Raw genomic sequence first — 25,528 nt, forward strand, 5'->3', positions numbered from 1 at the left:
AACAAGTGAATATTAACCAAACACTCCACCAGTCTATTGTGTCCAAAACACAGCTCGGATCGCAAAAGGAGCGTCTTCTGGAGAAAGCAAATTGCCTAGGACACTTAGGTCAGTGAAGGCAACAACCCTCAGCTTTTGCTTTTAAAAGTATGTTTTTTGTTCCAGAAAGCACTCTTGGCAAACCGCATCTGCTCCCAGCTCAGATTTCTTTCCCTGCCAAAGCCAGAGGACAAAAACCAAGAGATTTCCAGGTTATCATTCCCAAGTTACTTTTTAAGTCCCTAACAATGCATCACCACTTTTGCTTTGATAGTAATGATGAAAAGTCTTATTCAGGCACATCAATAATAGCAATAATGCTTTACAGCACTCTCGGGTTTTACAATGTCAGCATTATTTGCATCTTGCTCCCAACAATCTGGGTCCTCATTTCACCGACCTGGAAAGGACGGAAGGCTGAGTCAACCTTGAGCCGGTCAGGATCGAACTCCCGGCAGTGGGCAGACTCAGCCTGCAGTAGGGCACTTTAACCACTGCGTTGTCAACCTTCAGAGCAAAAGACAGGCGCCTTTGACCCAAGGCTGCCTTTGGTATCCACTGGCACGGATGGAGACAAGGAATTCCTGCATCACTGGATTGCTGGGACCCCCCAGGCCCTCCTCTCCCCTCAGCTGCAGGTGTCTGTGCTTACTCACTGGCGTTATTAGTCCAAATATTCAGTTCCTGTGTCTCCGGCAAGGGCCCTCCCCCCATTTTCTTCAATCCAATAGTTAGTCCAGCAAAGGCTCTTCTGCTTCTCCAGCTGCCGAACCCCAAAAGTTCGTGGTTGCAAGTAGACCTGGAGGCACAAACCTGGCCTCCCAGAGAGCCGGCAGCAGAACGCAGCACCCTAACCCTATCTGGACCAAGTGCAGAGTTTGAGATCGGGTTGCTTTTTCCCACTGGAGCGTGGGGAGGGATGGGGGAATCACCCCAAAGTGTCTGTGCTTCAGAGTTCGGCCCCTATTGCTGCTGCTGCTGCTCCACACACGGCCTGGGGCCCGTCTGAGTTCCTGACTCCACTCCGAGGTTTGATGACGCCTCCTCCTCCTCCTCCTCCTCCTGGCAGGAGCAGCTCTTCGGGGCTTCTTTCCCAGCAGACGGGAGGAGGGATCTGGCCAGCTTCACCTGGAAAGCAGGAAACCGCAAGAGGAGGGTGGATTAATGCCGTCATTTGCATCACACCCCTTCATCATCAGAGGGGGATTCGCAAGAGCTCCTGCCAGCGGCAGCCCAAGCAGTGACTGATCAGTCTGGGCCAGAAATTTTGCACCTCCTCTGCATATCCGGCCAGCCCAGTGGTGCTCTCCAAACAAGCCGTCACCAGTCGCCCTTTGGCCAGTGGCTCAGATCTGCTGTCCAGTCTTCAGGTAGCCATTGCCAAGGGGCGTGGCGCACAACGCAGAGACCACTAGGGAAAGCCGCCTGCCCCCCATCCCCACTGGCCAAACCCACAGCCCCAGACGACATGCCCCGATATCTCTGCTCTTTCTTTCCTTCCATCCTTGGTAGGACGGCTGTGGCCCTCACCCAGGCCCAGATCAACGCAAGGCCTTCTCTGCTGGGCATGCCAGCCCATGCTCCGGGCAAGGAGCCCCCTCTCGAAGGCAGCCTTAAGCAAGGTCCTCGGGGAAGGGGACAGGTAAGCTGCCCTGGGCAAATGAAGAGGCCTTCTCTGATCTGTATTTGGGGCAGAATAACCCGGGCAGATTCTGAATTGGGAGAAGAATCTTTAAGTGTTGTAAATTCAATTGCTTAAAGCTCGCCTGCCTGGAAAGCTGGAAGCTGAGGCAATTCCACAGGAGAGCCAGGCAGATCCCCCCCGCTACGTTTCCTCTCCCGCCCAGCCTCAAGGGAGAAAACAGCTGCCAGTCAATGCCAGTAACAGGCTGGCATATTGCTGAAGCTGTTCCTAGACACAATCCACCTCTCTTTTGAACAAACTCTTCCAAAACGGGCCTAACAGTCTTCTGGAAGAGACAAAAAACGCTCAGCAGGCAGGCCTTCCCAAACAGCCCTATGGAGAGGCTGCAGGATCGGGGTGTGTGTGTGTGTGTGTTTAAGAAGCTTAGCAGCCCATTCCCAAACCATGGCAGGCAAATCTCAGCAACACCCAATTAAATTGCACCCTGAGCTGAAATGGGCAGAACCTGCCAATCTTTACCCCAGTTCCCTAATGGCGAAATGGGGGATAGATATCCAACCTTGGCAACTTTAAGACCTGTGGTCATCATCATCATCATCATCATCATCATCATTATTATCTTTTTTCCATTTACCCCAAAAGAATTGGGCAAAGGAAGGAGGGCATGCTATTAATTGTTAATAAATTATGAGATCCTATGTATAGTGAAAGAAATTCCCCCCTCCCCAGTCCCTGACACACACACACATTTTGGATGGTGGAAGGAAGCCCGTCCCCCTTTGAAGCAGGATGTGGCTGCCCTGACTGACCACAAGGTAATCTTGAGCCTGCGGTGTGACACACCCGCCGAAAAGGCCAATGCCATCCCGGGGGCTATAAATGGGACCATGTTCATAAAAGACAACTGTCCTCCCCCCAACCAGATCCTATTTGGGGGACGGTTCTGGGTTCAAACCGGAGAAACTGGAGCAGGCGGAGAGAAGGGCCGCTAAGAGGGCAAAGGATCTGGTAACCAAGCCTTCCAGGAAAGAGTTAAAGGATCCAGCTACGTTTAGCCTGTAGTAGAGTTTTTTTTGGGGGGGCGGGGTTCCTGACCCAGAAAGGATTTAGCCTCTGTTGCCCCAGAGAGCAGGGGCAGAACTGCAAGCAAGGAGGCTCAGCTGAGGTGAAAAGGCACTTCTGGCTGACAACTGTTAGTCCATGGAACAGGCTGCCACAAGAAGTGGGCCTTCTCCTTGGCCGAGGTGCGTTGAGCAGGGAGGTTCACGTGGACGGCCTCTCGGTCCCTTTGAACTCCAGGAGTGCCCACGTGCCCACGCCGCACTCTCCGCATGTGTGCCAGACCAGGGCTTACCTCTTTGCTCCTGACCCCTTTCTGGGGCCGGTGGCTGGGGTGGTTCACCGTCCAGGGTCCCAGAGACTGACCGGCGTAGAAGTCCATGGGGTAGATCTCCTGCCATTTGATCTGCTGCAGAGCCACCGCAGCCTGGGGGGAGCGGGGGGGGGGGAAGAGGGCTGGTTGGAGCAATCAGGGTCCTGGCATCAGCCTTCCCCACCTGGAGGCCAGAAGAGGCTGGTGGTGCATCCCCCTCCTCTACATAAACTGCACCTGGCCATTAACATCCAGCCCTTGGAGGAGGGGGGGCTGCCTTGAACCCTTTCCGATTCCTTCGCAGCCCTCCCTCCCTCCCAGCCACCAGACCCCCCCCTTACCTCATAAGGTGTCAGCAGAGGCTTTTCAAAGGCTTCCCCCCAGTCTATGGAGAGGCGGGGGCATGCTACCTGCACCCAGCTGTGTGGAGAAAGAAAATGGGGGCAGGTGGGTGGGAGGCACAGCTTTCACCTGCAGGACAGACCTGGTCCAGTCCCCCCCCCCGCCCCCCATACAGAAGGGCTGGGTTGGGCCCCAATGGAACTGGGCAGCACCCCAGCAATACATACAGCAATCTCAGTGTATTTAATAAAATAAAGACACCCCCCCCAATAGCCTGGGATTCTCCAGCCCTCCCAACCGCCCCCCAGTGCAGTGCAGTCCAGTGGGCAAACAAACATGGGGAGGGTCTTCCAGTACTCACGCCTCAACATCTGGAAACAGCTGCAGTTTGCTGGGGAAGACCTCCGAGAGGAGGAGCCGGACGTAGGGACGCCCTGCCGCCTGCAGGCTCGACTCCAGGTGCTGCAAAAAAGGAGAGGGGGCTTATTCTGGGGACCCCCGCAACCGCCTCCTTGGGCAGGGAGCTTGGTGAACACTTCCAAAGCGGAAGGGGAGGTTCCCACGAAGGCTTTCCCCAAATGAAGTGAGGAGGGAGAGCTCCTTTCCCGGCTCACCTGGCAGAGCGCTTCCTCGCTGGAGCCGGCCAGGCTATCCTCAAAGCCTGCACTGGCGGCCTGGCGGGGGTCTTCCAGGACGGGACCCTGAATCGGGCTGCCTCCCCACCCTTCCCTCCTGAAGCAGGGAAGGCCAAAGGGGAAGGCTCCCGTAGCCCACGGAGCAACCGGCCCAGCAGCCTGACCAGAGGACTCACCTGCAGGATGGCCGGAGACCCCTGCCGGCCCAGGGTGCCCAGGATGAGGCCCCACTTGTGGGCACGGGCCGCCTGGCGGATGGCCGCCTTCCGCGACTCCTGCATGCGCTCGTGGGCGTAGAGCTCCTGGGAGAAGACCTTGCTGTATGGGTCATACCTGAGGGAGGAGCGCAAGGGGGGGGGTGTCCCTGAGTGGGCAGCGGCCAAGTGCCTTGGCCGTGCAGCCCTTGCTCAGCCAGTGGGCTGGATTCCCCAAGGCCCGGCCCGAGGTCAGGAGTACAACGGTTTTCATGAAGATGGTCCAAAGTTACAACGGCACTGAAAAAAGTGCCTTATGACCGATTTTCACACTTATGACTGTTGTATTCCCAGGGTCACGTGATCAGAATTCAGACGCTTGGCCACTGACTCATATTTACGATGGTCGCAGGTGTCGTGTGATTCCCTTTTGCCACCTCCTGACCAGCAAAGTCAACGTGGAAGCCAGATTCACTTAACAACTGTGTTACTAACAACTGCAGTTGCTTGTATAACAACTGTGGCAACAAAGGTCGTACAATGGGGCAAAACTCACTGAACATCTGTCTCGCTTAGCAACAGAACTTTTGGGCTCCGTTGTGGTTGTAAGTCGAGGATTACCTGTGGCTCCCTGGGACAAGGGAACTGAGTGGCAGGGCCACCCTTGAGGTCATCACAGCTAAATCTTCTCCTAGGGCGGCCGGAAGCCCCCTGAAGCAGAGGAGCCGCTGCAGGCGCTGGTTCTTGGCCACAGGGGCCACGGTTAGGATTCCTGCCCTTCTGGTGCCTTCCATTTTTATTTCAGGCCCTGCATTCACAAGGCCCTCTGTCTCCCAGGGGCCACATACAGGGGCCCTCCAAGCCCCTCAGAGGCTTCTGCTTCCTGGATCATCCTCACGGCTCTTTCCTGGACCGGTTCCTAGCTGAACCTGTCTTTGAGGTGGTGCCCAAGCTAGACCTGGGCCACGCCGGCCCAACCAAGGCAGACCACAACTCCTTGCCCAGATCCTTCAAGGATCTCCATGGCGTCTTCCCTGACGCCACATAGGAAGGGTTGGCAACGGCCGCCTTCCAGAGGCTTTCTGAATTCCTCAGACTCCCCCATGCTAGGAGTAACAAACCAGACCCTGCTTAGCTTTAGAGCAGGACGTGTTTGTCCAGTGTTGGCAACCTGAAGACCTGTGGCCTTCAACTCCCAGAATTCCCCAGCCAGCTAGACCAGGGGTGTCCAAGCATGGCCGCTTTTAAGACCTGTGGACTTCAACTCCCAGAATTCCCCAGCCAGCTAGACCAGGGGTGTCCAAGCATGGCCGCTTTTAAGACCTGTGGACTTCAACTCCCAGAATTCCCCAGTCAGCTAGACCAGGGGTGTCCAAGCATGACCGCTTTTAAGACCTGTGGACTTCAACTCCCAGAATTCCTCAGCCAGCTAGACCAGGGTTGTCCAAGCATGGCTGCTTTAAGACCTGTGGACTTCAACTCCCAGAATTCCTCAGCCAGCTAGACCAGGGGTGTCCAAGCATGGCCGCTTTTAAGACCTGTGGACTTCAACTCCCAGAATTCCCCAGTCAGCTAGACCAGGGGTGTCCAAGCATGGCCGCTTTTAAGACCTGTGGACTTCAACTCCCAGAATTCCTCAGCCAGCTAGACCAGGGTTGTCCAAGCATGGCTGCTTTTAAGACCTGTGGACTTCAACTCCCAGAATTCCTCAGCCAGCTAGACCAGGGGTGTCCAAGCATGGCCGCTTTTAAGACCTGTGGACTTCAACTCCCAGAATTCCTCAGCCAGCTAGACCAGGGTTGTCCAAGCATGGCTGCTTTAAGACCTGTGGACTTCAACTCCCAGAATTCCTCAGCCAGCTAGACCAGGGGTGTCCAAGCATGGCCGCTTTTAAGACCTGTGGACTTCAACTCCCAGAATTCCCCAGCCAGCTAGACCAGGGGTGTCCAAGCATGGCCGCTTTTAAGACCTGTGGACTTCAACTCCCAGAATTCCCCAGTCAGCTAGACCAGGGGTGTCCAAGCATGACCGCTTTTAAGACCTGTGGACTTCAACTCCCAGAATTCCTCAGCCAGCTAGACCAGGGTTGTCCAAGCATGGCTGCTTTTAACACCTGTGGACTTCAACTCCCAGAATTCCTCAGCCAGCTAGACCAGGGGTGTCCAAGCATGGCCGCTTTTAAGACCTGTGGACTTCAACTCCCAGAATTCCTCAGCCAGCTAGACCAGGGGTGTCCAAGCATGGCTGCTTTAAGACCTGTGGACTTCAACTCCCAGAATTCCCCAGCCAGCTAGTCCAGGGGTGTCCAAGCATGGCCGCTTTTAAGACCTGTGGACTTCAACTCCCAGAATTCCCCAGTCAGCTAGACCAGGGGTGTCCAAGCATGACCGCTTTTAAGACCTGTGGACTTCAACTCCCAGAATTCCTCAGCCAGCTAGACCAGGGTTGTCCAAGCATGGCTGCTTTAAGACCTGTGGACTTCAACTCCCAGAATTCCTCAGCCAGCTAGACCAGGGGTGTCCAAGCATGGCCGCTTTTAAGACCTGTGGACTTCAACTCCCAGAATTCCCCAGTCAGCTAGACCAGGGGTGTCCAAGCATGACCGCTTTTAAGACCTGTGGACTTCAACTCCCAGAATTCCTCAGCCAGCTAGACCAGGGGTGTCCAAGCATGGCTGCTTTAAGACCTGTGGACTTCAACTCCCAGAATTCCCCAGCCAGCTAGTCCAGGGGTGTCCAAGCATGGCTGCTTTAAGACCTGTAGACTTCAACTCCCAGAATTCCCCAGCCAGCTAGACCAGGGGTGTCCAATGTTGACAACCTGAAGACCTGTGGACTTCAACTCCCACGCTTTCCCCAGACAGCAAGAATTCTGGGAGTTGAAGTCTTAAAGTGGCCATGCTTGGACACCCCTGCTTTAGAGCCGCGAGCCACAAAAGCCGGGAATGCGGCAGAGGGTGGACACAGCAGCTGCCTCTAATCACAGAGCTGGACGGTGCCCCTGCAGTCACCAGGGCAAGAACCCAAATTAAAGCCTCTGCTGGACAGAAAGTACTTTTGCAGTAATGCAGTTTAAAAACCGCAATTTTTTGCAGTTATATTACACTGGTAACTCACATTCAGTGTGTAATTAACTATTTCAAAATAATATAATCTCGGTTTTGCGTCAGCCCTGAGCCTGATAAGCAGTTCCTCAATTTTTTTCGCCCGTCACTAAAAAAGATGCTGAGGAAGTCGGACCCATCGAAGGCCTCGGGCTAGGAATGTCCCTCCGTAGCAAGAGTGCCTCACATCAGGCCTTAACTGGGTCACTCTCCTCCCCGGGTTCTGGGGGGGGGCGGTTTTCAGTGGTTCTCAGGATAAGAGAACGACAGAAGCGCAGAACTGGGGTCAGTGCATGATCCACTCCAGCAGCATTCGCAACCTCAGCCAACTTTCAGATGCGTGGACCAAGTCCTAAATTCCCCTTCTGGCTGTGGAATGCTGGGAGTTGAAGTCCACCCAAAGAGTAACAGAGTTTAAAGGGACCTTGGAGGTCTTCTAGTCCAACCCTCTGGTCAAGCAGGATAACCCATACCATTCCAGATAGATGGCTGTCCAATTTCTTCTTGAAAACCTCCAGAAGTGATGGAGCACCCACAACTTCTGGAGGCAACTCCCGTTCCACTGGTTAATTGTCCTCATTGTCAGGAAGTTTCTCCTTAGTTCCAGGTTGCTTCTCGCCTTGATTAGTTTCCATCCGTTGCTTCTTGTCCTGCCTTCTGGTGCTTTGGAGAACAGATGGAGCCCCCCTCTTCTTTGTGGCAACCCCTGAGATTTTGGACCACTGCTATCATGTCACCCCTAGTCTTCTTTTCACTAGACCTACCCAATTCCTGCGACCGTTCTTTGTATGTTTTGGCCTCTGGTCCCCTGATCATCCTTGCTGCTCTTCTCTGCACTCTTTCCAGAGTCTCAACATCTTTTTAAAAATATGGTGACCAAAATTGGATGCCCTGTCCTAAAGAAATCTCTGGGAGATGACCATCCAGCGTCCGTCTGAAGTCTTCTAGTGCAGGGGTCCCCAACCTGCGGGCCACGGCCCACTACAGCACCGCGTGGCAAAAACACAGCAGTGCTAGTGTCATGCGAGTGCTAGCCCCTCCCCATTCGCATCCTGCGTGCTTGCAGCCCCGTTTGTGTGTTTGTGTGTGCGTGCATGTAAAATGCTTCCCCCTCCCGTTCCCTCCGGTCCACCAACCGTGCAAGACTGGAGACCTCTGCTCTAGTGAAGGAAGTCTCCCCTTCAGCCCGGTCAGGAAATCAAGTTGCTCCTGGTGCTGGCCCTTGGTTGGGCCCCCGGTTCTGCTCCTGCTCTCTGGGGCCACAGAGAACCCCCCCCCCCCGAGCAATAGCTCTTCTGAGGACTGAAGACTCTTAACCTGACTTGCCTCAGTCCTTTTCCTGCAGGCGAAACATAGCTGAGTTCTCATCCTTCTAGCGCAGGGATCTTCCAACATGGCCCTTTTATGACTTGTGGACTTCAACTCCCAGAATTCCTCAGCCAGGCAAGGAATTCTGGGAGTTGAAGTCCACAAGTCAAAAAGGACCAAGTTGGAAGACTCCTGTTCTAGCATGTTCACCATCCTGACAACCCTCCTGAGCATCGGCTGCCATCATCCCTGTCTTGCCTGGGACGCGGTCCCCAGAACTGGCCCCAGCACCCCAAATAAGGCTCCATGTTTTCATGTGAAGCCCCTTTTGGTGCCTTCCTGGGCTACTGCTTTTGAAAGACCCCATTTCTTTCTCCCCAGGACAGGAAAACCTCCACCAATCTGGGGCAGTTCTGGTCAGAAAGGCTGGGGGGGGAGGGGGGCTGTGTCTGCCCTTGTGGCTTGAGGCGCTGCCCACCCTGTTGTGGGAGACCCAAGACAGAGACCCTCATTCACTGACACTGAGATCCCCGGGTCACCCACCCCCCGTCCATCAGTGCTCCCCCCCACACACAGCAGAAGCATCTGGGTCTGTTCCACAGCTGCACGTCCAAGTCGGCCTTCCCTTCCCCGGGAAACAAGAGGGGCGGGGAGGGCTCTGGGCCCCTGGGGGAAGCAGCCGCCTGTGGGATCAGGCCTGGCTTCCCTCTCGGCTCTCGTCTTCACCTCACTGAAGAACCCCGTGTCCCCCCCACCCCACGGCTGGCCTCTAGCCGCAGCCTGCCTGTGGCCTGGCATCCCTTCTGCCCGTGGGGTGGGGTACGCCAGAGGGCAGCCCAGGCCCCGAGCGGGCTGGCTTCCGAGGGGAAATCCTCTCGGCTCTCCGGCCCCGTCCTCTCCCGGCCGCGAGGTACCTGTAGGCGGCAATGCCGGGGTTGGCGATCATGATGGACTCCAGGTGGAAGCGCCCGTCTCCCAGGTAGCTGCAACGGAGAGGGGAGGTCAGCAAAATATGGGCGCAGTGGGAAGGAACCTTTGTAGGGGCCAAGAACCAGGGGACGCCTTGCAAAAGGAGGGGGGGCTATGAACCCTTTGCCACCCCAGCAGTTCAAAAGCATGCAAGTGGAAACACAGGCAGTCCTCAACTTACAGCAGTTCATTCAGTGACCGTCCAAAGTTACAACAGCACTGAAAAAAGTGACACGTTTTCCACACTTTACAACCGTTGCAGCCTCCCCCAGACGCTTGGCAACAGACTCGTATTTATGACGGTCGCAGCATCCTGGGGGTGTCACGCCGTCCCCTTTGCGACCTTCTGACCAGCAAAGTCTGTGGGGAAGCCAGACTCACTTAACGACTGCAGCGATTCACTGTGGCAAGAAAGGTCGTAAACTGGGGCAAAACCCACTGAAGAAGCGTCTTGCTTAGCAACAGAAATTTTGGGCTGAAGTGTGGTCGTAAGTCGAGGACTCCCTGTAGATAAATAGGCAGCCCTTTGGTGGGGAGGCAACTGCGTTCTGCGTGCCTTGGCGTGCACTCGTGCCGGCCACGTGAGACAACGGAAGCGTCTTCAGGCCACGTGAGACAACCGTGGCCCTCCCCCGGCTAAGAAAGGGGCTGAGCAGCGCCCCCTGGAGGCGGACAGGGGGAAACCTTTATCCTTTTTAAAAAATGAACTACAGTATTTGCACCCAGACTCCTGAAGCTCCTGGGTCAAGTTCTCCTTGGGCATCAACGTTTTTTGTGGTGCTCACTTCTGGCCACTGAAGCCCCTTCCTCAAGTTTGGCTACATCCCAGATCCATCGCCCATCTGGACTGGACCCTGCTTGGCTTCCCCAAGACCACCTGGACTGGCCAAATTCTGCCATCCATCGACACAAGACCGTGCTAAACTTCTGCTTAACACACAGGGCACAAGATCCCTGCTCTACGTGAGGATCTGGTAACACTTTTGTTTGCTTTTATAGATCTCTAATTTACTCCGACCCTCCCCCCTCCCCTTGCGGGGGGATAGGCAGGCGTAGGCGAACCCAACCCGCAGGCAGGTGAATGAAAGTACGAGGCCTCCCTTTGCCTCGTTAATGGGGAGCTGCATCGAACAAAGATGCTGCTTTAACAACAAAAAAAAGCAATCATAAACTGGAAAATAAGACAAAGCAGCTGTTTCTCCACTTATTTCTGGGGCAGCGCTCTCTCTCTCTCTCTCTCTCTCTCTCTCACACACACACACACACACACACACACACACACCGCTGCTGAAGAGGGCAATTCCAACAGACACAGAAAAAAAAGAATTTTCTTTCTTTCTGCACTAGGGGAGGTGCAACGTTGGCCACTTTAAGACCTGCGGCCTTCAGCCGGTGGGGAATTCTGGGAGTGGAAGTCCACAGAGGGCCACCACTGGACTCCCCTGCTCTACCTCAAACACCCGGCTGTTGCAGCAAAGATGACCCCCACCAGCCCTCCGCCCCAAGCCCCCCTCCGGGCCAAGGGACAGCAAGGAAACTCTCGAAAAGCAGCAGCAGCAGCAGCAGCAGCAGCATGGGGGTGTTTGATGCTGGGTTTGGGGGGGGCAGGGAAACGCCTCTAATGGGGGGGCATCCAGGTTTTCCTTTGTACTCCTGGATCAAGCCAGCCATTACCCTGCCAGCCCCTTCATTTGGTTCCCCTCATGCAGGAGTAGGCAACCTTGGCTCTGACTCGTGGACTTCAACTCCCAGAATTCCTGAGCCATGTCAACGCTGCTAACATCGAATGTTATTGTTTTACAAGAGATTTAGTTTAAGGTTGGGAGGGTGGACAGTGTAGGATTGCACCTTTCAAGGCCATCTCTAACTAGAGAAGATAAGACCTTGGCGGGTTTTCTAATGGAAGGGAAACTGATTCTTTAAATTAATTGGAGAATATGATTAATGACAAAATTAGAAAGGTGGGGAATTGTGTTTTAATATATTGTGCAAGGGGTGGAGATTTCAGATTCCAGCTTCCTTCGAGCAAGCATTTGCCGGTGTATTAGGCTAATAAAGGACTTTTAAGGTAAACAATGCCTCAGAGTCACTTGAAAAGCCCGTATGTCGGAAACTTGACATCAAGCTGGAATCCACACTACTTTTTAAACTAATTAGGGAGTCCTGACCTCCCGTCGCTGTCTCCAAGTTTGGGAGGCGGTCTGGCAAAGAGTTGGGGAAGATCCCATAATGGAGGGAGTAAAATTGCCTGAAGGCAGCTCCCCGGCATCAGCAGCCACCCCAGTGGGGGAAGGGCCAGCGAAGAAGCCGGCAAGGAAAGAGTTTCAGCAATCCTCCCAGCTGGGAGCTAGACCCAAAAAACCAGGAGAGTGGGTTAAGCCCAGCAGAGACTCCAGGAGCCTCGGAGCAGCCAGGCCAGCTGAGATTGAATACTCGGGTGAGTGGAAAATCCTGTCTGCAGATCAGACTGCCTGCCAGACCCAGGAGTCCCCTGCCAAGCCCTCCAGACCCATAGAGGCAGAGGACCCCAGCCCGGGGCCTCTGCAGCAATGGGAGTTTGGGGAGCCCCCGCAAGTGGAAGGCCAACAACCTCTGAGCTTGCCCCAGCTAATAGAAGCCTTGCAACAGCTGGGGGTGGTGCAGAAGCCTGGAGATCAGGAGCTGGGTGGGAGGACAACAGCAAGGGTGGCGGCAGCAGGACCCAGATGTGTCCTGAACGTATAGCAGGGCCAGAGGGGCCAGCAGCGGGGGGGGGGGCTGGCAGCCATTAAATCAGCAACCAGAGTGGGGCCAGCAGCCACTGGAGACACAACAGGGGGGGGGGGCTGGCAGCCGGTGAATCAACAACCAAGAGGGGGCCAGCAGCAACTGGGGGCACAACAACAGCAGTGGGGCCCCCAGCAACCGTTGATCCAATAACCAAGGAGGGGGGCAGTTCACAGCGAAATTTTGGAGAAACTTCCTTAAATTAATTGGATCATCTCAAGGCCTATCAACTGCTTTTCACCCGGCTACTAACGGAGCCGCAGAGTCCACCAACAAAATGGTGGAACAATACCTTATGCTACGTCTCTTACCAACAAACAAACTGGATCGACCTCCTCCCTTTTGCAGAGGTGGCTTACAATAATTCAGCACCGGCTACACTCCTTTCCGTGTAGCCGCAGGGAAAGAATTCAGCCCCATACCGGAATACCCTCAGTTACCCTCCGCTTCCCAGACTCTCGATCAGTGGGTGAGGGGTTGGGAAGAAGTTTGGAAAAATACAAAGGTGGCCTTAAAAATATCTTTGAGACCTACGAAAAGCAAGCTGACAAAAAGAGAGCTCAAAGGTCTATTTGTCAACCAAATACTTACACCTTAAACTACCCAATAAGAAATTGGGACCGAAATTCTTGGGGCCTTTCCCCATTGTGAAAATCATCAACCCGGTCACAGTAGAATTGAAACTCCCCAGACCTTTGGGGAAAATTCACCCGGTGTTCCATTGTAGCTTGCTGAAACCTTTTTGAACCTCCACTTTAAGACCTCCCCCTAAGAAGGCACCCGGACCCCTCGTGGTAGCGGTTCAGACCCACAACGAAGTGAAACGTATTCTTGACTCTAGAATCTTTAAGGGAAAATTGCAGTACCTAGTAGAGTGGAAGAGATACCCATTTTCTGAAGCCATTTGGGTGAAATCTACTGATGTGAAAGCTGACAGACTTATCAAAAGGTTTTATGAGAAACACCCCAGCAAATCAAAAGCCAGTTCCTAACTTGTCTTTTGTTTACGTTACAGGATCTGTCCTTTTTGTAAGGGGGGCCGGATGTCAACTCTGCTAACATCGAATGTTATTGCTTGACAAGAGATTTAGTTTAAGGTTGGGAGGGGGGACGAGTAGGATTGCACCTTTCAAGGCCATCTCTCTAACTAAAGAAGATAAGACCTTAGCGGGTTTTCTAATGGAAGGGAAACTGATTCTTTAAATTAATTGGAGAATATGATTAATGACAAAATTAGAAAGGTGGAGAATTGTGTTTTAATATATTGTGCAAGGGGAAGAGATTTCAGATTCCAGCTTCCTTCGAGCAAGCATTTGCCGGTGTATTAGGCTAATAAAGGACTTTTAAAGTAAACAATGCCTCAGAGTCACTTGAAAAGCCCAGACGTGGGAAACTTGACAGCCAGCCACGCTGAGGGGAAAGGGAGAGGTTTCCAAGCTGAGCCATGCTGGCTCAGGAATTCTGGGAGTTGAAGTCCACGAGTCATGAAGGGGCCACAGTTCCCCCATGCTGGCTCAGGAATTCTGGGAGTTGAAGTCCACGAGTCATAAAAGAGCCACGGTTGCCTACCCCTGCCCTAATGAAATGAGAAGTCAGGAAATGGATCAGATGGAAAACTTGATCAGGTTTGGGCCTTAACTGGAGAGCCACATTCTGGAGAATCAAAGCCAATTTGGCCATTTGGAGAAAGCTGCCCTGAGGCGGCTGATAGCCGGGGCACAGCAGATGGCAGCGCCCAGCCTGGCAACGCAGGGGAAAGCAGCAGAGCCCACTCCTCCGGGGGGGGCTGCCCCAGCTGCCTTCCAGTGGACAGCCCCCCACCCTGGTCTCTGGAAGCAGCACCCCCAGGATTTCCAGGACTGGGAATGTGCGAAAACATCCCGGTTGGCACACCGACTCAACCGCTGCCAAGACCACCCCCAGGAGTCCGGCTGGACCTGGAGACGCGTCTTTGGGCAAGGAGATAAAGCTGCCTGTGGCTCAGTTGCATTTGCTTCATCTGGGAGGGGAGGGGGGCAGGGGGGGTCCCCCACCTGTAGGGTCTGCCCTTCCGCTCCAGCAGCTCTCCTGCTCCCTACAGCATCTCCAGGCCCTTTAGCACCCCAGTCTTGCTGGCCTCACCCCCTTCAGCCATGCAGAGTCCCAGGAAGAAGCAGGAGAGCCGCAGGTGTGAGGATAAACTCCAGATCCAGCAGAGAAGGCAGGTGACGGGTCCCTTTATCAGCCCCAAGCCCAGACGGGCCTTTTCTGGGTTGCCCGCCCCCCTGGGAGCTTCTCCCCCTTGAGGTGAGGTTGGACTCCTCACTGTTGAGTTTCTGGGGGTCCCTCAAGGCCTGGTTAGGCCAGCAGGCCTGGGGATCCCAGGTGAACTAGTGAGGTGGCTCCACAACATCTTTTAGTCTATTATTTCTTTTAGTTTGGTTTTTATACTTTTCAATCTATTTATTATCTGTGTTTGTTATACGCTACCCAAAGTTGGTTGCTTGTGAGATGGGCAGCTATATAAATTGAGAAAGAAAGAAAGAAAGAAAGAAAGAAAGAAAGAAAGAAAGAAAGAAAGAAAGGAAGGAAGGAAGGAAGGAAGGAAGGAAGGAAGGAAGGAAGGAAGGAAGGAAGGAAGGAAGGAAGGAAGGAAGGAAGGAAGGAAGGAAGGAAGGAAGGAAGGAAGGAAGGACACCAACGCCAACAACTGAATGAAGAGGAAGGTAAAGGCTTATTTATTTGATCAAAATCCTTGCTGTAGCTGCCCTTCTTTCAATCAACTCTGGCCGGCTCCCAATCACAGGTGAAAAGACATACAAAATCATATTAAAACTATAAAAATAAGCCGATTAAAACATGAATATAAAAACCAACAAAAATCTGGTGCGAAATCAAACCTAATGTGCGATTATCTAGTTCTCTCCCAGCCCTTGAGGGGAAGCCGGGTCTTCAAGGCTGAAGGGGGGTGGGTGGGGGTGGGCTGCTGAACTTCAGGGGGGGGCAGAGTGCTCCATATGTCAGGTGCTGGCAGGGAGAAGGCTGGCTGGGGAGCTGGGGCAGGGCGGAAGCCCACCTTCCCTGACCAGGTGCTCCCCCCCCAGCCAGCCTCTCCTCCCCCCTCCCCCCCCCCCCCCCCGCACTCCTCTGCATCTCCTCCAGCCCTTCGGCATTCACAGCACATTAAGCATTTCCCCTGCTCCAATAATTAGGCGTGCAGGCTTGGCTAATTCGCTGTCCTTAAGGAAAAGGAACCGGCTGCAGCAGCCAAGCCGGCCACCCATCCTTTGCCCTCCGGCTCAGCCCAGCCCCCTGCTCAAGCAAGAGACCCCAGACCACCTCAGACAAATGGCTGTCCAGTCTCTTCTTAAAAACCTCCAGTGATGGAAGCACCCACGACTTCTGGAGGCAACTTCTGTTCCACTGGTTAATTGTCCTCACTGTTAGAAAGTTTCTCCTTAATTCCATGTTGCTTCTCTCCTTGATTCGTTTCTATCCATTTTCCTTCCTTGCTTTCCTTCCTCCCTCCCTGAATCACAGAATCCTAAGGCTGAAAGGGACCCTGGAGGTCTTCTAGTCCATCCCCCTGCTCAGGCAGAAAACCCTATACCGTTTCAGACCAATGGCTGTTCAGGCTCTTCTTGAAAACCTCCAGTGATGAAAGACCCACAACCCTTCCACTAATTAACTGTCCTGACTGTCAGGAAGTTTCGCCTTAATTCCAGGTTGCTTCTCTCCTTGATTAGTTTCCATACGTTGCTTCCTGTCCTGCCTCGGATGATCTGCCTTTTTCGAACCCTAACTTCAGCCCAGCCACCTTCCCAAACACCCGGAGGGGTCCCGGAGTGGCTGAGCCTGGGCCCAGAGCAGGGAGCCCCCACCGAGCTTCCCACAAAACCCCATTCCTGCTTCTTAGGAAGTCTTCTTGGGCTGAGCCGGGCTCTTCGACCCTGGGATTCTGGCACAGCTGAATGACGGACAGGGACACGGCCACTCCGCCCACCTCACCTTGGGTGGAAGTTCAGAAGGACTGCACCAAAAGCTCCCAGCTTTTGTTCATAAGGACCAGAAGCCTGAATACTAATAATTTACAGCTGAGCCTCTGGAGGGTTTTCTAGCCAAATGTGACACCCCGACCGCTGGGAGTGCTGTACCCCAAGGGTCTCCAAACTTATTAACTTTACGACTGGTGGACTTTAACTCCCAGAATTCCTCAGCCAGCCATGCTTGTGGACTTTATGGCTGGCTGAGGAATTCTGGGATTTGAAGTCCACAAGTAGTAAAGTCGCCAAGGTTGGAGACCCCTGCAGTCTACCCTCTTAGTTGGAATGGAGGTAAAAAAATTTGAAATATACATTCAGTACATTTAATTCAGGCTCCCATGCTAATATGCAATCTGGGATACAATTATCCCCTTCATTGGTGCAGTTTTCCCAATTTTGCAGTACAATCCATTATTCAAACACAGAGGATCAAAAGGCACAAATTAGGAGAAAGTGCCCCGAGAGAACTATTTTAATGTCATTACCTACGAAGTTTAATGAGAACATTTAAAGATCCTTTGTTTATTGATGCAAATGTGGGAAAAGCTTGAGAGAAAGGGAATGTTTTCGAAACGAAGGCACATATGTTTGCGCCTTCTTATTAATGAAAGACCCGGTGGTTGTTCGGTGCCAAGGGGAAACTGGTGTGTGTGTGTGTGTGTGTGTGTATGTGTATGTGTGTCTGAGTGCCCTACCCCGGATGCCGGCCTACCAGCAAAGCCACAGGGGGTCTTTGAGAGCTGTACGCAACGAAATTTCATTTTGACATATGCCAATTAGTGTACAATAAAGTTATTATTCTACTCTACTCACACAATGGCGTCCGTCTCTTGGGCCAGCCGGGGTGCTGTGCAGCCCAGCAGCTCTCCCGGGGAGAGGGGCTTGCACTGGGGGGTCCAGATGCGGTAGCCAGGCTGGAGTTCCCGGGAGGCGGCCTGTGGAGGGAGCAGGGCGTGGAGTGACGTGGGGGACCCAGAGAGAGATTTAGGAGCCCCCTTTCTCACCCAGCGCATTGCCAACCGGAGGGATTCCCTGGCAGTCTCATGATTATCTCAAGGGGGGGGACCCCCAGTGGAGGGTTTGGCCTCTGAGGGTCCCCGAATGCTCATTCCTGAATCCCCTGGGGGGGATGGGGGCTCTTGGCAGCCTCCAAAAGGCTCCCCAAAGGCCACTGAGGATCCAGAAGGCCTGGTGTGAGGCTGGCACCTTATGTTCACACCGTGTTGTGCACAGAGACCTGTCATTCCTCCAGAGCACCAAGGGTGTCTCTCTCTCTCTCTCTCTCTCTCTCTCTCTCACACACACACACACGTGGGAGGCTGCCCCTGTCCAGAGAGCGAAAATGGGGCCAAGGACAACAGAGAGCTTCTGACCTTCCTGTGTCCACAGTGGGAGGCAAAGGCAGACCCACAACCACGGGAGAGGCCTCAGACAAAGCTTCACCCCCGTTACTTCAAGGTTGGGGGGGGCAAAAGAGCTGCTGCTACTGCTGCTCCTTCCTTCCTCCTCCCCCGGGAGAGCCGAGCAGCGAGGGGCCACGCTACCTCCTGGATGCCCTGCTTGCAAGAGGCAGGGGGAGTCCCTGGCATGCAAAGCCCCCCCCCCCAGGACTGGTAGGGCAGCCGGCTCCGACCCACCCACCTGCAGCGCGGAGGCAAACTGGATGGTGCTGACCAGGGCCAGCTGAGCTCCGGGTGGGAAGTTGAAGCGGAGGGTCTGGACGAGATGGGCCGTGTCGATCTTGATGTCCACAAACACGTAGAGCATCTTCAGGCCCTGCGTGGGGTCGATGGGAACTGTGGGGGCAGCGGACAAATTTACAGGCAGTCCTCGGCCTACGACACAGCCCAAAATTTCTGTTGCTAAGTGAGACATTTGTTAAATGAGTATTGCCCTGTTTTACACCCTTTCTTAAGCGAATCACACACGGCCGCGAAGTGAATCTGGCTCCTCCAGACTTTGTCAGAAGTCGCACATGACCCCCGGGACACTGCGACCGTCGTAACTATGAGCCTGTTGCCAAGCCTCTGAATTTTGATCATGTGACCACGGGGAGGCTGCAAGTGTGGAAAATAAGTTGCTTCCGTCAGTGCCGTTGTAACTTTGAATGGCCATGAAACTATTGTAAGTTAGACTGCCTACATAATAGGACTGGGAAGGCCCTCGGAGGTCATCTAGTCCAGCCCCCTGCTCAAGCAAGAGACCCTCTGCCATCCCAGGCAAATGGATGTCCAGTCTCTTCTTAAAAGCTCCAGTGATGGAGCCCCCACAATTTCTGGAGGCCAGTAAGGGACCTCAGAGGTCTTCTAGTCTAACCCCCAGGTCAAGCAGGAGACCCTATCCCATTCAAGACAAACGGTTGTCCAATCTCTTCTGGAAAGCCTCCAGTGATGGAGCAGCCCCCACAAACTTCTGAAGGCAACTTCCCTTCCACTGGCTGACTGTCCTCACCGTTAGGAAATTCCTCCTTAATTCCAGTTGGCTTCTCTCCTTGGTTCGTTTCCATCCGCTGCTTCTCCTCCTGCCCTCTGGTGCTTTGGAGAAGAGGTGGACCCCCTCCTCTTCTTCAGGGAAGCCCCTCAAGTACTGGGGGGCTGCTATCCAGTCCCCCCCCCACCCCCCGGGCTCCTCCTTTTCATGAAACGAGGATTTCCTAGCTCCCTGACCGTTCATTTCACAGTTTAGTCTCTGCTCCCCTGACTGTCTCGGTGGTTCTTGCCCGCACTGGAGGGGGCAAAGGCTGCGTCTGCCGGCTGCTCCTTCGATGCCCCCCCATCGCCAGGGTCCAAGCCCAGGGGGGCTCCAGAGGAGGCGGGAGGGAATCCCTGCCAAAATCTCTCTCTCTGGGGCCTTCAAAAGGCAAGACGGAGAAGAAAATGGAAATTCCAAAAAAAAAGGGGGGGGCAGCCCCCAGGAGACCCCTGCGTCTCGGTGGCTGGAGCCCAGACAACCTCGCTGCCTCCGAGTGAGTCACGGTCGGGGTTGGGAGAGGCTGCCCAAATCCCTCTGCTCTTCTGGCCGGGGAGGAGGGTGGCTGGTGCCCCCCCCAATGAGTCAGCCCCCCCCTCTGTGCCCCTGGGCCGGGCTCGGTCGAAAATGGGGCCGGAGAGCCGGTGGGTCCAGGGTCAACGGAAGCCCACCCTGGTTTCAGCACCCAGTTTGCCACACAATGCGTCCACAAGGGGGTCCTCGGCCTACGACCACATCTGAGCCCAATCTTTCTGTTGCTAAGTGAGACATCAGTTTGGTGAGTTTTGCCCCTTTTTACAACCTTTCTCGCCACAGTTATTAAGTGAATCTGGTTTATCCGCTGTCTTTGTCAGAAGGTTGCAAAAAAAAAAAAAAAAGAGGATCGTGTGACACCCCCCGCGGGATTCCCCCCTCCCGTGTGAAACCAGCGGCCCACGGTCTGAATTTTGATCACGTGCTGCAACGGTCATAAGAGTGAAAAACAGTCCTATGTCGCCTTTTTCAGAGCCCTTGTGACTGGTCGCTAAATGTGTCTTGTAAACCGAGGACTGCCTGTGCTGTGCTCTTAACTCCGTCTTAGCGTGTTGTGTGAATCCAACCAACAAATAAACTGTGAGCCGCAGGCAGCCCTTGACTTACCACCATCTGTTTAGCAACCAAGCAAATTAACAGCGGCGCTGGAATAAGTGACTTTTATGACCAGTCCTCACAATTATGACCATTGCAGCATTTACCTGATCCCCATTTGCGACCTCCCCAACCAGCTCCCAACAAGCAACATCCATTGGGGAAGCCTGACCTGCTTAACGACCGTGTGACTCATTGACGACCACGACAAGAAGGCGGTCAAGGTGTTTTGTGATGGGCCCGCATGTTGAGATGGGCAAATATAGAAAGTCAAACAAATAAAAAAATGTAAAATCGGGTGAGACTCGCTTAACCTCCGCCTCACTTAGCGACAGTCCTGGCCCCAACTGCAATTGTAACTTGAGGACTAACTGTGTAAGTCCTAAAAAGGCTTCTGCCCCCCACCCCAGGCTGGGGGAAGAGCGAGAGGCAGGGACTGGGGGGGTTCTCCAGGGAGGGCCAAGGAGGGGCTGCCATTCTCTGCCCTTCGCAGGTGTCGGCAGAAAAACCCCTCCCTCTCCCCCCCTTTCCCTGGAATGGGACCTCTGGGGGCTGACCCAGATACCAGGGGGGCCACGGAGCTGGGTGGCTGATGTGACTCAGGGTCAGGCTGGGGGAGGGGACCCGGGGGGGGTGTATGGCTTTCTGCACCTGAGGACAAAGGTCAGCCCCCTCCCAGGCAGACCCCCCCCGGGACCCCCAGCCCGACTCCTGGCTTCCTTGATGCCAGCCTCAGCCCACACCGTCCGAAAGCTGAGGGCAGGGCGGCCCAGCTGCAAATGCCATCGGAAGTGGAACATGGGCTCCGTTCATCCCCTACCCAACCGTCTCAAGGGGGGGGGTTGTTTTTGCAAATGGGCTCAATGGAAATGGGAGGCGGCCCTCCCCGCAACGTCCCTGCAGTGCTGGTGCGGCAGAGCGCCTGCCCGAAGGCGGACGTCACGCATGAGGGGGGTGAGTGGCAGCTCCCTGGCCTATGGGGGGGAGGCTCTGCTTCAGCAGTAATGAGAGGCTTTTGGAGGGCGCTCGACCTGACACCCCCCCCCCAACAGGCAGTGAGCTGGAGGCTGAAGTGGCAGCATGCAGGGGGGGTGCTTCTGCGTCAGGGGACAATGGTGCAAAGGGGAGAGGGGCCGCCAGAGCACACCTGGTGGTGCAGCCCCTTGACACCCCCCCCAATTCAGCATGGCTCCCCCCCACTCAGCACAGGGGGATGACAGCCCCGGGAAGAGGAGGAGCTGATAATGCAGCCTAGCCCCCTTCAACACTGACAGCCCCCCCCCCCTGCCCAATTCTCTGTGATTTTGAGCCAATTCCATCCTGGGTGGACTTCAAAGTTAGCAGCATCTGGGACAGCAGCAGTTTCCATGGCAACCAAATCTGGAGTACTGCTCCGCCTAGGGAGCCAGTGGGCTGCTGCTCCCTCCCTCCCTCCCGCCCCCCTCCCCTCCCCTCCGCAGCCAGCCAGCCAAGCACCAGACATGCAAAGGCCCTGGGAGGAACCAGCCTCCAACGTGGGGCAGGTGGTCCCCTTTCCCGGCAGAAGCCCACCCGGATGCAAGGCCGGGGAGCAAGGGCAGGGGGCTGCAAAGGGCAGGGGGCACTAGGACTGGGGCGCTTCTGGTGCCCTGGAGCCCTTCAGCGGGGGTCTTGCCCGTTGGGTAGGAATCTTCTAAATAAATGAACCCCCCTCTCTTCCCAACTGGCAAGCTGGAGAGCCCAGAAGGGGAGGGGGCAGCTGGCCTGGCCTGCAGTCAGCGGGGTAGCCCCCTGCCCACAGCCACGCAGGGGTGACTTGGCATCTCTCCAGAGGCTGCTCCCCTCTTTTTGAGAAGCCACGAAGCTCAGCCGCCACGGGCCACGTACATACTCAGGCAGCTGTGGCCGTAGTGGACAAGGAAGTCCGCTCCCAAGGCCCGTGCGGTGAAGTCGTCCACGCAGCAGGCGCCGTAGGTCACGTCGCCCATCACCACGGCCTCTGCCCCGGTGAACCTGCAAGAGGAAAGGCAGAATGCACGTCCCATGAGGCTCAGCCTTCCCCCTCCCCCCCACGGAGGGTCCAGTCCATGGGGGGGGAGAGCGGCTTCTGGCCAAACCAACGCAGGCCGACCAGAGTTGGGGGGTGGGGAGGAAGCCGTCCAAGCGCTTGCCAAGAGAAGCCAAACTGGCCGGAGGCTGATGGATCCGCCCTTCCGGAAGCTTCCTTGTGCCCTTCCCGCACCCACGATGGGTTCAGCAGCCATACAGGCTGCCCTCAACTCGCAACCATTCATTTAGTGATGGTTCAAAGTTACAGAGGCATGAAAAGTGACTTACAGCCAGTCCTCGCACTTATGACCAGGGCAGCATTCCCCATGGTCATATGATCAACTGGCACGGACAGCTCCCCCCCCCACGGGGGCTCGTGTGATCGCCTCTGCCGACTTTCACAGACAGCCGCCAAAAAGCAAAGTCAAGAGGGAAGTTGGATTCACTTAACAATTGCACCATTTATTTACTTAACGGCCATGGCAAGAAGGTCATAAACTGGGCAACTCATTGAACAACTGCCTTGTTAGTGACAAAAATTCTGCTCTCAATTATGACCCCCCACCTCTGCCCAGAAGAGAGCCCCTGGGGGGGCTAAAGGAGGCGGGCAGCAGTGGGGGAGGGGCAGGAGATGGTGGCAGATATTTTGTGAGTGTGACCGTGAGGGTCCAAGGCCGCTGACCTGAAGGCTTTTCCTAGACACTCAGGAGAGTGGAAGCCAGTTCCCTACCCCCAAGGCCTCTCCTTCTCAGACCAGCCTACCTCGAAGGGTTGTTGGGGGGGAACAGGAAGAGGGAGCTATGAGTCTACAGTAGAGTTCCCCAACCTTTTGAGGATGGCGGCCCGGAGCAGGGGGTGGGGGGAAAGAAGGGATGGTTTTGTGTGTCGGGGGGGTGAACGTGCACCAAGCCCCGTTGCTTGCACGAGTGGGGCCGTGAACACCTACGGCACTCGTGCCGATGCTTGCCCGAATGAGGCTGGGGACACCCACGATGCTTGTGCCGGCGCTCGCACGAGTGGGGCTCTCCAAACACACACATACGCTACCAGCCACCCACCCACGTGGCCCGGTTGCCAACAGGCCACGGCCCGGTAGTGGGCCGTGGTCTGCAGCCTTGAGCCGCTGCACAGCAGGCAGGAAAGATGCTTAAGGCACAGAATGGAGGGTAAGCGTCATGCAGGCCTTAACGGGGCAGATGCTCCAGGAAGGAGGCCGAGAAAAGCAGCCCTCCCTGGGGCAGGAAAATTGGGAGGGGGGGAGTTGGGGGGACGCTCCAGTTCCCTCCCAGTTAGCGGGGGGGGGGGAATGAGGAGCCCGGCTTCGCTTCAGATAAAAGGATCCGGATAATCAGCCCCTTTGAAGTCAAGAGATGAAAGAGCCCCATGCTGGGCACGGCAGCAGAGGGGGGCAGCTGGCTCTGGAGGCAGCCCCCCAAGAAAGCAAGGAGGGAAGCTGCGCCCCCATCAGCCATTCACGCTCTTCCATGGGCATGGGGGGCATCTGAGCAGCCCTGGGGTCAGCCCCACCTCCCTAACCCCCACCTCCAGCCCCTGGGCAGGCAGAGCTGAAGGGCTACACGTCATGCCAGGAGGCTGGTGAGGACGCCCCCCCCCCGAAACGCATGAATGCCAGTCTCCCCCCCCCCAGCCCAAAGGCCCAAATCCAGCCCAGGAGTCTCCCCCAGGCCCTCCCCAGCTCACCTCTCAACAATGTCGGCCAGGGTGCAAGCAAACATCAGGAGCCCCTCCGGCATCTGCAGCGCCACTGAAAGGAGGGCAGGCAGAGGAGGCCCGTCAGGGTCTGGGGGCAGCCCCCCATCCAGCCCCCCCCGCAGGTGTTGGGGCTCCCTTTCTCCCAGCAGGGCTCCACCCCACCCCCCTGGGGTGACTGCAAGCATGCTGCCAGGCCCCCACCGCCCGCCTCTGCCCAGACAGGCCTCAGGAAGCCGAACTGCTTCTGCAGGGAGAATGAAGGGCACCCGGGAAGCCTCCCTGGCTGGGGATTCTGGGTGCTGCAGTCCTGTCGGAGAGCACCGGGTCGGAGAGGCTGCAGTTCAGGGACGGAGGCCTTCTTGGAGGCCAAAGGGGGGCCCGATTCTGGAGAGCTCTCCAGGCTCAGCGGGCACAAGTCCCCCCTCCTGGGAACTCCCACCTCCCACCCACCCTGACAGGGCAGAAGCCGAGCCACGGGGGGGGGGGGGGGCAATTGTGATCCGGGCAAGATCCAGACAGCGGGTAGGCAAGAGAAGCTCTGCCAGGCATGCCCACATCCCTGGCACAGCCCCGAATCCGGCTGCCCGCTCCGGCCTCTGGTCCTTTCTGGCCGGCTGAGAGATCAGGAAGAGGGCAAAGCTGCTGCGCTGCCAGTCACCCACAGCTGGGCAAGCAGGGGCGGGTGCAGGGAGCCCCCGGTGCCACCATCTCCTGCTGCCAACGGGCAGCTCTCTGCCTCTCCTGCCGCCCGCCTCGTGAGATCCAGGCGGCATCCTCAGTGGAGAAGCCATTCGCTGGCAGGATGCCCACTGCTTGGGCAAGGGCTCAGAGCCAGCTCTCCTTGGCACATGGGGCAGCAGTCAGCCGCGCCGCACGTGGCTCCGTGGGGCTCATCCCCACCCCCGTGGGGGGGCCACCCACTTTCCCCAGAGCTGCACAAAAGCGACCAGCCGAGGCAGCGAGCGGCAGCTGAGTTTCCACACAGGGATCCGGTGGCCCTCAGCGCCCACTCCCAGAGGGCAAAGGGAAGCGGGTCTTGGGGTCTCCCTTCCCCAATGGGCAGAGTGTCCCTCCCCCGTCCCAGGGTCAAGGGACTCACCCCTCTTGGCCTGGGCCTGACGGACCCGCCACACTGTTTTGTAGACCTCAAAGTTGTAGTTGGCCGGGAGGCGTCCCACGGCGTCCTGGAGCTCCGGATCAGAGAGAATCTCCTGGGGGATGAGGTGGGCCACCCGGCGAGGGGCTCGTCTGGCTGCAGGGGGAAGAGCCACGCGAGGGGGAACTGAGCCCACACATCAGCTCCCCCCCTTAACTCAGAGTGCCCTTCCTTGGCACGGAGGAGGTGCAGATGGCCAGAGGTCCCTGCTCGCCATTAGGCTTCAACACTCAGCCCTAAGGACAACCAAGGGAGCTGTGCTGTCCAGGCCAATGCCCCCCCCCAATTAACCAGATGCCTCCCGAAGGGCCCTCCCCCAGCAATGCAGGGAGCCAGGCCCGCCTTTCCCCGGCCGAGGCTGCCTCTGGATGCTGATGAATTATAAAGCCATCCAGGCTCTCTGAGAGAGCAGCCACGGCCACGGCCCCTGTGCGCCACACAAATGCTTGGCCAAATTTCCGGGGGGGGGGGGGCGCTTTGTATTGCAGGCTAGTATCGCAGGCTGACTCTGCCCACAGCCGGGAGTTCAATCCTCACCGGCTCAAGGTTGACTCAGCCTTCCATCCTTCCGAGGTGGCTAAACTGAGGACCCAGACGGTTGGGGGCAAGAGGCCGACTCCGTAAACCGCTTAGAGAGGG

The 25,528-nt window shown here is 55.9% G+C and overlaps 1 protein-coding gene across 1 annotated transcript in view; it reads right to left on the minus strand.

Moving 5' to 3' along the window:
* Positions 1–7: 7 nt before the first annotated feature.
* DPH1 (diphthamide biosynthesis 1) overlaps positions 8–25,528 on the minus strand; it is a 30,743-nt gene continuing 5,222 nt past the window's right edge. The window contains exons 2-12 of the mRNA XM_081314211.1: positions 24,833–24,985; positions 23,722–23,785; positions 21,863–21,984; positions 18,037–18,191; positions 17,209–17,330; positions 9,553–9,621; positions 4,210–4,366; positions 3,760–3,860; positions 3,398–3,476; positions 3,039–3,170; positions 8–1,167 (exon numbers count right to left, since the gene is read on the minus strand). Coding sequence (XP_081170337.1) covers positions 1,003–1,167; positions 3,039–3,170; positions 3,398–3,476; positions 3,760–3,860; positions 4,210–4,366; positions 9,553–9,621; positions 17,209–17,330; positions 18,037–18,191; positions 21,863–21,984; positions 23,722–23,785; positions 24,833–24,985 — 1,319 coding nt within the window. The 3' untranslated portion in view covers positions 8–1,002. The remainder of the gene's footprint in view (positions 1,168–3,038; positions 3,171–3,397; positions 3,477–3,759; positions 3,861–4,209; positions 4,367–9,552; positions 9,622–17,208; positions 17,331–18,036; positions 18,192–21,862; positions 21,985–23,721; positions 23,786–24,832; positions 24,986–25,528) is intronic.

The sequence above is a fragment of the Vipera berus genome (genome assembly GCF_964194415.1).
Source record: "Vipera berus genome assembly, chromosome: 1".
NCBI classification, from domain to species: Eukaryota; Metazoa; Chordata; class Lepidosauria; order Squamata; family Viperidae; genus Vipera; species Vipera berus.